Source organism: Zophobas morio, unplaced genomic scaffold (assembly GCF_036711695.1).
Source record: "Zophobas morio isolate AGI-343-1 ecotype UQ-CSIRO unplaced genomic scaffold, CSIRO_AGI_Zmor_V1 ptg000277l, whole genome shotgun sequence".
Taxonomy (NCBI): Eukaryota; Metazoa; Arthropoda; class Insecta; order Coleoptera; family Tenebrionidae; genus Zophobas; species Zophobas morio.
In genome coordinates this window covers 374,004-387,175 of record NW_026972381.1, presented here as the reverse complement: position 1 = coordinate 387,175, position 13,172 = coordinate 374,004, and the positions used below count along the sequence as shown (strand labels likewise).

At 35.8% G+C, this 13,172-nt stretch overlaps 1 protein-coding gene across 2 annotated transcripts; it reads right to left on the bottom strand.

The window, feature by feature from the left end:
• Positions 1–6,430: 6,430 nt before the first annotated feature.
• LOC135119655 (endonuclease G, mitochondrial-like) lies at positions 6,431–8,928 on the bottom strand. 2 transcript variants are annotated; one of them, XM_064044054.1, is made up of 10 exons: positions 8,241–8,914; positions 7,823–7,978; positions 7,688–7,767; positions 7,491–7,607; positions 7,331–7,434; positions 7,144–7,242; positions 7,025–7,091; positions 6,843–6,962; positions 6,624–6,689; positions 6,431–6,575 (listed from the first exon to the last, which is right to left on the bottom strand). In XM_064044054.1, the coding sequence occupies exons 1-10, from the start codon at positions 8,495–8,497 to the stop codon at positions 6,511–6,513; spliced, it is 1,131 nt and encodes a 376-aa protein (XP_063900124.1). In that variant the 5' UTR covers positions 8,498–8,914; the 3' UTR covers positions 6,431–6,510. The 2 variants fall into 2 exon arrangements, with proteins under 2 accessions (XP_063900124.1, XP_063900125.1); XM_064044055.1 differs by lacking the exon at positions 7,331–7,434 and having other exon boundaries at positions 7,573–7,607; positions 8,241–8,928.
• Between the last annotated feature and the right edge of the window lie 4,244 nt (positions 8,929–13,172).

The window sequence follows — 13,172 nt, the reverse complement described above, 5'->3', positions numbered from 1 at the left end:
GCATTTTAAGAATACCTTTATTAAAACAAAACATGAAAGATTACTAACATATATTTTAAATTGAGCTTTACTTTCAATTAAAAATCTAATTATATGGAGAGGTTATAACAAGAAAATAAAAACAAAATTAACTTTGAAAACTAACTTAATTAACGATAAAGGATTTTATTTGGTGGCGGCACCAATATAGTTTGGTTCTCCGAATCTGTTTTTTTTATATATACCACGAAGTTTTAATAATAAATTAGACCCTTAAGCTTTATTCTATTATTTGTTTTATTTTTTTTTATAAATTCTATTACATGGGGGTCGTCCTTAGGATACCTAACATAGTTTGCAACTAATATAAAAACCCTTTTTAGAATTCTTGCAAGAGTTACTCGGTTTAAAAAATTTTTTAAAACATCGCAAACACGAACTCAAAAAATTTCTATAAATATAGTAAGTGCGTAATACCAAGAATAGCTGAAAATCACTGTAATAGGAATAATTGTCATTTACTTAAATCATAAAACCTTTCACTGTTATTTATATAGGCGACCACCACACCTTACTAAATTAAATTATAACTTTAAATGAAAATTTTTAATAATAAAAGAGTATTACTTATACTAACAATAGTGCCATCAGTTAAAAGGGTTTGTGGTTTACAACCCTCTTTGACTCCTTACCTTTTTTTTGGTCATCATAAAAGTATTCCAGATTGTTTAACCCTTCGTTAGTGTTAGTGGGGGTGGTATGAGATACCCTAGTCTTATTTCCTTTTAGATAATGACTACCATTGAACATTAACTGCTACCATATAACTTACATAGCGATGATTAATCTTGTTCCTTCGTTCGCTACTATATGAAGCAGTCCCTAATGGTCCGCACATGCTCAGTACAAAAGCTGGGTCAGATGCAATGACGCATTTATCCGATGCCTCTTTCTGTCAGTTGTGTGTTACGTATTGATAAGCACAAACTAAAACACGAAAATCAATTAAAAATTGCCAAATATAGAATTTCAACAGCAATCCAGATTATTGGATGAGAAAAATTAATTTTTGGAAAACCCAAAACATTTAAATTAAATTAAAACAAAACAAGGAAGCTCGTTGTACGAGATCTCGAAGTTCATTGGTCAGTAGAATCCGAAATTTTATATATAGAGAGGAGTAACCAACTAATAAACTGACCTTTTTTAATAATTCTCTATTCAGTTTTATCAAAGTTAGTTAGGGTAACAAGGGTGGCCCGCCCATGTCACGCGAAGATATTTGATGTGGCACGCGGTTCCCTCTATTCCCCGCCCCCCTCTCACTGCAGTGACATACACACCAGTGGACCGAAAAAAAATTTAAGAAGTTAGAACTTTAACCTGCTATTCAATTCAGAAAAAATAGTGGGCAGAGGTACATATGCATCATATATTAGAAGAATAAAAAAGAAATGAAAAATTGGCACATCAAATATTTTTAGTCAAATAAAGTGGCACTCTTGAAGTAAAAGTTTGGTCGCCGTTGGGGTTTATGGCCCCCAGTACACTAAACCCGATAGGATTTTATAAAATTGATTTTGAAGGTACTACTTGACTAATATTACTTTTCACATTTGCAATTACAAACATAGCTATACACCTTTTGAAAGATGCCTCACGCACAGGACCAGCCACGGGTTTCAGACTTTATGGGACGAGTTTGAAGCGCTATTTGATAATGAATTGGAGGCTGACAATGAATCAGTCGGCGAAGGGGAAATACCGTTGTTCGATATAAGAAACAAGAAAGCTCAAGTACAAGGAGAAGAAGAAAAATAAGATGCAATTTTTAGAACCCAAAGGTATTGAAGATTTTTATGTTGACGTGAAAAAGGTCAGATACTCTAGAGACTTACCCAAAAAATTGTGAGAACACAGAAAATATTACCCTTTTACCCGGAATGAAAGTATTTGCAATAAACGGGCAAGATTCTGAAGCCTTGATCTTTATTTCTCACTGATGAGATGCTGAACATTATCGCGCAAAACACAAATGTGAATTTACTGACAGTATCACAAGCAAACGATGCTGCAGCAGAGTTGAAAGCACTAGTAGTCTTACTTTATTTAGGTTGTATAAAAACAACAAACAGAATCTGGGTGATTTTGGTGTGCGGTTGGCAGTGGAGTAGAGTTATTAAAAACCACCTAGTCAAAACAAATATACGCTCCATGCGTTTTAATAATATTAAAATAAAGCTCAAAGAGCGAAATTAACAAATAACGGCAATTAAAGCCCTTTATGATCTATTTGATAAAAAATGTCAGAACTGTTATGGTTCTAGAGAATAGCTCAGTAAATAAAAAATTGGAAGCATTTCGGGTCGAGTTTTTCGTTTTTCGTCAGTGTATTCTTAATTAACCGTCGAAATATTTTTTAAAATTTTTTGCTCGTTTTAACGCAAAAACTTATGGTGTAGTAGAACGACTTGTTAATCCTGCCAAGGGTACCAAAGGAATATTACGTTTAACAATTGATTTACCAGCTAAGCCACTGATTGAATTATAGATAATTACTTTCTTACATCTGTAGGCACTATAAAAAAGAAGAAAATGATTTCAATCCTCGAAATTTATTGTCAATAGGAGATAAGGCAATGTAGAGTTCTTTGTTGGCTATTTAACTTAACATTAAGGGTTTTAAAAAAAATAAAAAAGTAATTCTGTTTTCTACACTACTCCACACGGACGAGTAGATCTTGAAAAATTTTGTTAAGCAACTTACAGAATATTAGAATTCTACAACTTGACAAAGGGTGGGGTGAATACGTTTGATGAACTAGCTGCGAATTATGTCGCAAGAATTTGCAGCTGGTGGGCCTTGACACTAGTTAGCCTCTACTCAACACAACTGGTTTCAATGCGTAAATAATATACGAAAACAAATACTATAGGTTTTGGCAAAGAAAGTCATTTATTTATAGTAAAGTTAGGTACTTCGTTTCAGAGGACCATCGAAAAATAAAGCGGAGACCCTTGAATTCACCGCGATTTACGCCAAGAAAGGCTAGCTGAAGAACTTCAAGCTAAGAGACAGAAAACAAGTTTTAGATGTTCGGAATGAGCTTGCAAAAGCCACAAAAACCTTTTATATCTATGAAGGTGCCATATTCCCATGTTTAGATCATGCAAATTTGTAGTGAAAAATGTGCTGACTTTTAATAATTATAGGTTTTTTTATGGCGTCTCTATACTTTTCTCGGGTAAACTTACTGTTTTTATTAAATATAAGCGATTTGGCACGCGTTGACCAAATTTTTTTTTGGATTGTATTTTCAAGCTCTTAAAGATTATCAAAAAAAAAATACCAGTTTTCTATTAGTTCTTTGATTTTCCTATAATATATATTTATGTTATAATATACTAGTGCTCGAAACTATCAGCCTAACATTAAAATCTTTTATAATTTTTAATAATAATGGTTGTTCTTCCCACTAAAATAATCTGTTATTTGAAAAAATTTCTGTGTATAAGCCCCTATTTATTTCTGATACAAGTAGAATACTTCAAAATTGAGAATTTTTTTTTAAGCACTGGCATACTACGGTCAGTCTTCCTCAGATCTTAAGCCGCTTACTCTGGATTCCTTCTTCTGCAGGGGTTGGGTCACGAGTGCCCCACCAGTATACGCTCTTTAGAGAGCTATAATGACTGTCCCGAAAAACTGAAAAAGCGGAAAATATCGGGCCTGGGCTCCCACCCTTTGGCTAGTGTGGTGGAAAACCGCTAAAAAAAACCACCGCCGGGAGCGGCAGCCTTAGACACAAGGCTCAAGGCTACCTGGAGACACTGACCAACACTACTACCAGCTAGGCCTCCACGACATTGTGCCCTCAGCCAGAAGGGAAAAGCCCAGTTGAGAAAATTTATTTATTTATTTATAAAGGCAGTTCCTGGTGTTCGATCGAGTTAAAAACTTTGAATACCTGAGCTCTCAATTAAAATGATCGTAAATATTTACAAATATCACCTAGGGTATCATATTTTTCAGCATTAACAAAAAAAAGAAATTTAGCGCTTAAGCGCATCACTTGGGCTGAAGCAACGTGCCACATCCCCTAGCTCTAAGTTCGCTTACCAGCAGGAGATTAGTGTGCCTGGTGAACCTGTCGTAAAGGGCCAGGGCATGGCGTTGGAAAATAATGTTTAAAGGGTCCAGCTAAAGGCCCCGGCGAAGAGCCTCACTTCCCAAAGACCACGGCGCCTTTGTCAGAACACGCAGAAATTGTTCTGTCGCCCTTGAAGTGCCGACTCTATTGCAGTGGAGTTTCAGATCCAAGCGTCAGACGCTTATATCATTATTGGCTGTAAGACAAATACAATTGCAGTTTGTTTCGCAGAGAAATCTTACCCTTACCGCAAAGTAAAGGATAAGGTGCCTTGGTTGCTGCCTTAACCTTCCCCATTACATAGTCCATGAGGCCGCCAGGGAATTTTGTTGTCGACGATGAGCCCCAAGTATTTTACTTGAGACCACCTTGGGTTCTTCACGCCATTACAGGTTAAGAGCGTCAAGAAAGGGATGCGTTTCTTTGAAATTAATTGACTTTACTCTTCATCGCATTTATAGTAACCTTCCAACCACGGTGCCAGTCAGCAAGGGCGGCCTCACCCACTTTTCCAGCCGCTGACAGTAGGCTGATGGGTCGGTACTTGCTAAATGCTGACTCCGGTTTAAGTGTTCTTGGTAAGCATCACAACGATCGTCGTCTTCCATCGACTCGGAAAGACACTAAGGAGCATTGAAGATTTTGCAAGGAGTTAAAAATAAAGATACCGCATCCCTACTAATGGGATTTTCTTCAGCATCTCATTAGTGACGCCATTGTGTCAAGCTCTTCTCGTTTAGGTAGCGCTTCGTAGTTAACGAGAAGGGGTGAGGCTAAGCTGAGAGAACGCATCATCATTAGCAGTATAATGAGCAGAAGGCACTGCACTTATTGGACAGCAAGGAATTGGGGAAAAGCGAAGCTTTACCTCCATTATCCTCAGCCACTATATTACTTTCACGAAGGGGCGGTTGCTGCTGCCTGATTGTGATACCAGAAGATGCAGTTTGCTCTCCCAGTTATTTTGAAATGGGCCAATAGCTTTTTTTCAATGAACCTGTGAAGTCGACTAAGCACAAATTTGCTTTCGGCGCTCTGCGACGACATGGCTACTTGAATAAGACGTCGATGTTGGCAGATAAGTACCTTCAGTTCGTCAGACAGGCAGTCCGGCGGTAGTGTGAGCCATTTTTAGTGCGGTTTCGTAAAGGGCAACAGTATCATCCAGCAGGGCGAGCGGGAAGGTAATGACGGACACAGCGGCAGCGTGGTTCCAATACACTAGTATATTTGTCCCAGTCGATTAAAATATGGGTAACGGTCTTTAGTGTGTCCTTCTCACCCCCTAAATCGAGAATAACTGGGAGGTGATCAGAGGGCAGTTAGTGGAGCGCTACAAGTGCCGTAGAGAGATGTATATCTTTAAGTATGGCAATTGAGAAAATTATTTGAAAAATAAACTATATATATGGGGGGGGAGGGAGGTCTTCCATAACCCTCGGGCACTAATGGTGCCATTATCTTCCAGCACATTAGCGAAGGGTTAAAAACCTAACCCTTTTTAAGAGTTAGATACGGGCCCTCCGTGATAAAAGAGTTACTCTACCAATCGCTGTCTCAAATTTATTTTTTGGGAACTAATCTGAGCGGTTGTAAATTTTAATCCTCTTTCTAATAGAGCTGATCTAGCATTTTTTTTATTGTTATGAGCTTTCAATAGAGAAATACAACGATACTCGTGTGGAAATGCTTCTCTTTATAAAAGATATATCTTGTATTCAGCCAACATAAAAGAGGAATCAATTACAATGTAAATATTATTTTACTTTATGTTTAGTGTTAATTTCATCGGAATAGTGAAACATGCAGTTGTGTTTAAGAGCATTTCGATTACTTAATTCTTTACTATTGTGCATGTTCCTATAAACTTTCTTTTCTGTTTAAATGTTTTGACAGTTAGTGGGAGATGTGGAGACTCTTCCGCTGGTTATAAATAATTTTAAATTCGCTTTAATTTGCTCTTTAAAGGTATTACTATATATATATGCTATGCAATACTATTTATTTGCTGTTCTCTATATAAAGTTAAGGCGCGCTAACACAAAATTAATTTAGTCGTAAAGTTAAAAAAAAGGAGGATGGGTATTAGAAAAAACACTGCCATTTTGGTAACTGTTTCGTTCATATGCTTTCTTACTTAACAATACTAATAATATCTTTCTACCACAGAGGTATTGGAGTCAGAATTGTAGATAAGCTCGTCATATGATGATATTCCACGAGAGGATGCTCGTTAATAAGTATCACGGCTTATTTAACAGAGTTAATTATAAAAAGATTTATTACACTCAGAGGGGCGTTTCACTTTTTAAAAAGCTTATAAATTTTAAGAAAAGTTTAGACTCAGTAAGAAGCGTCAGAAGCACTTTTAAAAGCGCTACTATTCTTGAAGTTCCGAAAATTTCTTATCGTAACTGTTTTTAAAGTTTGCTTCTTTATGGCAATCTGCAAAAAAAATTAAGCAGGTTAAAGTTCGAAAGTACTTCTTAAAACCTTTTTGAGATGCCTCGATCATGACAGTTTGTAGTTGGTCTATATTGGACGCTGCCGTTACTTTGCCTTAATTAAAAAGTGTTAAGTACTGGCGTAGAAAGATAAGTAAACACAGTGCAGAGAAATTAGGACTTTAAATTGAAGAAATATAAAGCTCTTAAAAAAGTAATTATTGCAACTATATATGTTATAAGAAAAATCTAAAAACTAATGACAAACCGAGAAGACTTTTGCAATGAGACAGTGGACCCGTCCTGGGTATATTACAGTCGTTAAGCTGACACAAATTCTCCGCAAGGTTGTATGGCGCCAGCGGGACAAGAGGGTCTTCAGGTTTGGCTAGACAGCCAAGAGTGAGTCGCACCGCACGGCAGAGCCGAGAAGGGCGAAATAACTCGTACTCAACGTCTTTATGAGTTTTGGATAGAGCTGTAGCCCGGAAGCGTACTCTAGAAAGCTTACAGGGACCTACACCAAAAGTTATTAAAAGCGCTTAGAGCCACGTGGGCAGGTGGGATACCAGAAAGTCCGACAAAGTCTTATCCGAGTCTATTGGCTCGTTGGGCATGACAAAGGCGCCAATTTCTAATTTACTATCCAGAGTTTCCAGTAAAACAACCTTTATGGGACATAAGGCTGAAGTTATTATTAAGTTAAGTATAGATAAAATCTAGCAAAAACAAAGTTAAATTGGGGAGCGACATTACTTTATATAAGTGTGTAGGGATGGCGATATTTTTTTCGCTAACGACTTCATACTTAACGATGTTTTTTTTACTAGCCTCATCGTACTTTGGAAGGAACAAAGGTCCTTATTATATGACACAATTGGTCTAAGTAAAAAATATCTAAGAAGTTAATATAAACCGGTGGCAACGTAAACGTTTTTGAACTTGTCGCTAAGTACAAGTTGTCTAATAAAGGATTCGAGAGTGCTCCATAGCCTTACATTCATACTGGAGTCTTGCGGAAGAACGTTAGAACCTAGAAGGATGTCCACGTTAACCATAGTTAAGGAATTAAAACGGGAAAGAGAAGGGGATTTCCACTCGACAAGACACTACCCAAGTAAAAAGTTGACTTCATAGCTTCTTGGGAAATTTTACTATCAGCAGCTGGGGCCATGTGCCCTCGTGATAACTTTCTATCAAGCAACACAAACCTTAAAGTTAATAAAAAAAAAATTCTTAAAATAATGCCTCTGGGTGGTAGCGTTCTGGTTAAGTTGTCGGTAATCCGAGTTGGTTGGCCGATAAAGAGCTGGAAGAGTTTTATCTTCATAAAAGGAGTTTGGGCGTTTTGCAGATCCTTCAATGTCGGCTTTAGTTACATGTTCCAAAACAAAGGTCGGAATTCTAAAAAGTATGGTTATTTGTTTAACAGAGACAAAAAAGGGATATATTTATGGTAAGCTTACTTTAAAATTTTAATAATTTGTAAGGACTAAAGGCTAATTTAAACGTAGAGTTTACTAGTTACTAACACTTCCATTAACAACCCAAGTATTTAAACTTTTATAATTTTTTAAAAATAATAATAAAACCCTTAAAGTATATATTATATGGAGAACTTTATATAAGGTGATAAAAACAGAATTTTGTAAAAAGAGCAACCTACCTTAAACGGAAATCAAAGAAGGAGGTATACGTTGGATAACGCTGGAGCTGACCGAAAATAGGTAAACCAAATCTTTCAATACTAGGCGAACCTGAAAGCTTATCAAAAACTCCGAAATAGTTGCCAGTAAGAAGTTCATGTTTATGTTTTTCTGTCTTGAAGTAAAAAAGGTATAGCGCAGAGCCAAAACCTCCTAAAAATCCCAGAAGTAAACTCGGAGCGACAATGAAAAATTTTTCAGTTTTATTTTTACTCATAACAGCGAGAATCGACGTAAACTTAAGTTTTTCAGAACCTTATAAACAGAAAATCTAACAGTTTACCCCCATTAAGGCTAACTTTTTTTTTTAAGTACCACCAATATTACCTGGTTGTTATGGACTATTATGACAAGCACAGAATAAAAATTTCTTTTACTAGTCGGTTGGTTAAAAATATGGATTTAGAGCGCTCAAATCAGGTAAACCAAGATTAAAGTGGCAGCATTAATTAAACAAAAAACAAAACAAAACTATGCATAACGCTGTTTAGGTAAAAACAAGTTAGCGTTTATAAGCCCCGTGACGCCTAATCATAAATAACTATTAAACAAAAATTAGAGAAAAAATAGTGATTGGTTAGCCCCAATATATGTGGTTTTTTTCATTTATCCTTCTTTTTCATATGAAACTAAGGTTAATTTATTTTCTAGCTGGGTAAAAACTAGTGGTTTAAAACTGATAACTATCACTTTGCGTAATTATTTAATTTCTTATTGTTATGCCCGAAGAAAATGACAAAAACTAATACTTTATATTTATATTAGTATATGTAACTTTGCTTGCTGTATTGGCTATGTAGATGGAATTAATCTTATATCTTATTGTTTTTTCGTTCTACTTTGGCGGTACGAGCTAGTTAGCTATCATTTCTAGAGTGCTAGTTAGTTAGTTTTGTTCTACTAAAGTAGAACTTTAGAAAAGACTTTGCTTAAAGGTCTACAATGAAAAAGGGATAACCAAGTCCTCCAAGGTGGACCAATCGAATTGATAGAAACTAGTAATGTTATCTAAAACTAGGAAGTAATCTTGGTTTTTTACTTAAATTTGAACCAGAGTTAACGTCAAGGCTCCGCTACCTCTTTATGAATATCTTTCGAGTTATGTAGTAATCTCGTGCTTCTTTCCTAGCATTAAAAACTGGTCCCAAGACCTGGACAGCGAGGGGTTGCTAACTTCATTGACGTAATAACAAGTCACTAGCAGGTTTTTTTAACTTAAATCTTATTGAATTCAAGAGAATACGATAAAAATATAAAAATAAATTCAAATTAATAAAAGTGATGTACGGTAATACAATAAACTAAAATACGGTTAACTTGACTGACTAGGGTAAAAGTGGAAACTAATAGACTGATTCTAATACTAGCCTCATCCTAGTTATAGTACACTTTAGCATAGTTATGAGCAATAGTAGTAATAGATAGTAATAGGTACTATATAAATGTGCAACTGAAGTTACTAAGATAGCTTCAACCAACCCAAATCAATAAATCAACAATAAAATCTTATTATCAAAAACTGACCGACTGTTGCTAAACAATTTAAATATGACAACCATGTGTAGTTTAATTTAACAATTGAGTCATTAAGAGTACCAGGCTCTTACTTTCTTAGTCAATTTTAGCACGTTTTTTGTTCTATTAAGCAAGGCTTTACGGTAAATCAATGTATGTAGACACCCTTATAGTTAGATAATTATGAAATTTAGATAAATACATAATGCAATAGAATTAAAACAAAAAATAATTCAATAAAAACAATTAAATTAAAACTTACAAACAAGTATTTGTGCTTTAAACTTAATTCAACTTGGTACCAATAATCTCAATCTACTTTTAACTTTGTATGAAGGTACTACCATCAAGGTCTAATTGCCTCGGCCTGAATAATAGACGTACCTAGTGAGACCTCACTATTGAAGTAACACAATAACAATAAATAATTAAATTTTATAAAACTGTAATACAAACAGTAAAAGTAACAAAGTTTAATACAACCAAATCTAAGCATATATACTACAATATATAGATAATAGAATAAAATAAAATAAATAAAGTAAAATAAAATGAAATAAATAAATTAGTATTAATAATTAAACCTCAATAATTAAATAATAAATCAAATACAAAGTTTAAAATACAATTAAATATACTTGAATTTGTCAACTGTGCAGGCTGGTAATGGAAGCACTTCGTAAGTCAATTGGTTAAGCAACGAATCTAAAGTGCTTCCTTTTACAATTAATTGAGACGAATAGAGGACTATTTTTTTTATAAAAGACGCCTCACAAAGCCATGGTAAAACTAGTCTACAGTATATCAACCAATTTCATCATTTAGCATTGTAAAAAGTACTTTTCAATACTAACTTTAACAGCGAGCCGCAAACATACCGGCATTCTTTCTAAAATTAAATTTAAATAGCTTACTGGTCAAAGCTTTTACGAGCTGAAAACTCGAATAATGTAGTTCAAGTCTGCATTAAAACATAAAAGGAAAATTTTGAACTTCTTCAGGTCATTTATAAAAATATACATGATTTAATGCTGTTAACTCTAATAATTAAGCACTTGCATGGTCGATGCTTCCTTGCATGTCCAGTGCCTTTAACTTAAACATTTTTGACTTCCACTTTGACGGGACTAGCTAAGCATCCTTAACTTGACTGCGACTGCAGTAGGTAAGACCTTGGTTGGTTATAGTTGAACCACCTTGGCCACTGCATAGGCTGGGCTCTTTGCAGGAGCGCTATTTGATAATTTTCGAATTTGGCCGGAGCTATATCTCGAAGATTTCGTCAAGTTTTATATACACTGTATGTTCGTAAGGATTCCTGTCCCATCCTCAGGGACATGTTAGTAAAAGCGCACAAAGAAGATCGTGCCTATATATAATATTTGCGTTCAGCCTTTGTATTATTCCTTGAGGCCTCCCGCGGGTTACGGTCTAAGGAAGCTGACAGGTTGCCATCCGAAAGTGTAATGTCGTTCACAAGTAAACTAACCTTATACTGGTCGTATCACCCTCTTCTGTTAAGCAGGTTTACTAAAGAACTTGTGCAATATAGTGTTATTAGTTAGTACTATATAAACTAATGCGGGCGGGATCCGCAGCAGGTATATAAAGAGTACTAGCTAATAATATAATACAACTCGTATTCATTCGACAGAGAAGATCAAGGCGCATCGAATGTATATCTTATCGTCACTGTTGTAGCTCACATTAATCCAAGATGTTTCGTTGATGTTATGTTAACTTTAAGTTGATTGCAATAATGGTTCCGGAACAGAACTTTCGTGTTATTAGAATCTCATCACATAGTTCTCGATTCTAACGCTTTCGGCCGAACCTAATTGCTGCTTAAAGTAGTGTATTATGCCCGACTTAGCTGTTTTCACCAATTTGTTTTAATAGTTTTAATGTTGGTTACGACAGATATTTCATAGCGGCAGCTAAAAAAAACCAATCCGATAGGCGATGCTGTCCTCAACGCTAAGCTTTTCTAACAATAGTGAAGAGTAGTGAGCTCTTTTTGTGTTTACCGTTGGTTTCCAGCAACATAGCCAACAGTCGTGTTAAGCAAGTAGAGTAAATTAAAACGAAGGAGTTAGCCTTAGGAATTTGACTACTGATAAATGATTGTTTGCATGTTACAGGTAAGATAAAACCTGCCAAAGGACTAAGCCCACGCCGTCTTTTTACCAAGTTTAAGAGTGTATCTTCCGATAAGTTGCGTCACACAACCTACGACTTAAAGTACAACGAAACCCTTAAAACAGAGCTAAACCCAAGAAGGTACTATAGTCATGGTTGAAAGGATGATAATTACTTAGAACATTTTGAGCAGCATCAGCTCAAATTTTTAGGTAAACCTGTTCAACGGTAGAGGGTGACATGATCCGAGGTAGGTACTTACATATTCGCCTTGCATTCCACCTTCGGATGGAACTCTATTTCCTTTACCAGACCGCAACCATCGTACAACCGTCAGGAATAAAAGCGACGGGGGAAGCGAATTTTATATATAGGAACGATCTTTTTCGGCCTCTTTTGCACGGATCAGGAATCCTTACGAAAGTGCAGAGTGTTTAATGCTGAACGAAGAATCACAAGGTTAAAAATATTATGGTCAGAGCCGAAACAAATCGTTCGACAAAATGCCACTACTGCAGGCACTGACCTACGCAGTGGCCAATACGGTTTCACAAGAGAAAATATGTAGTTTAACTTAAACATGAACTTTAAAATGGTGCCTTTTAAAGTAAAATTATCTCCGTTAATAACTGGGAAATGATGAAATTTGTTGTTAGCTTAGTGTAGGGCGAGAAGAGTTCAAACTTACTAGTGCAGCAGTTTAAAAAATGCTATTATATAGCCCTGTGCTTGTGCGCAGGTGCACCCTTTCCCAGCATAGTTACTTCTCTACTCGCTAAAGATTATTCATGAGATCTACGCTAAAAGATATTAATTGAATGCAACTAAAGGGAAGGCGGTCTTTACACTGGGGAGCCGTAGAAAAAATATTATAGTAATTAGGAAAATCTTTCCGTTATACTTTCTTAATGGTAAGCAATCTGATGAACATTTAATGAAAATAGTGAGTACAAAGTATCGCAGGCCTTGGAGCATGTGTAGCACACATTATAGTATAGAAAAGACAAAAACACTGACTAAAAGTAAGCAAGACAGACTCAAAAAGTATTTTTCCTTAAGGAAATTGCCACAAGTAACCAAGCCTACATAGGACACGCTTAAATTAAAGGGTATTTGAATATGTGAGAGCGGGGTTAAATACGCGACCATCAAAGACCGAAAAAGAGAGCCGCGTCGGTGGGAATCGAACCCACGATCTTGAGAATGCGCGTCAATGCACTTAACCGCTGAGCTTCGAC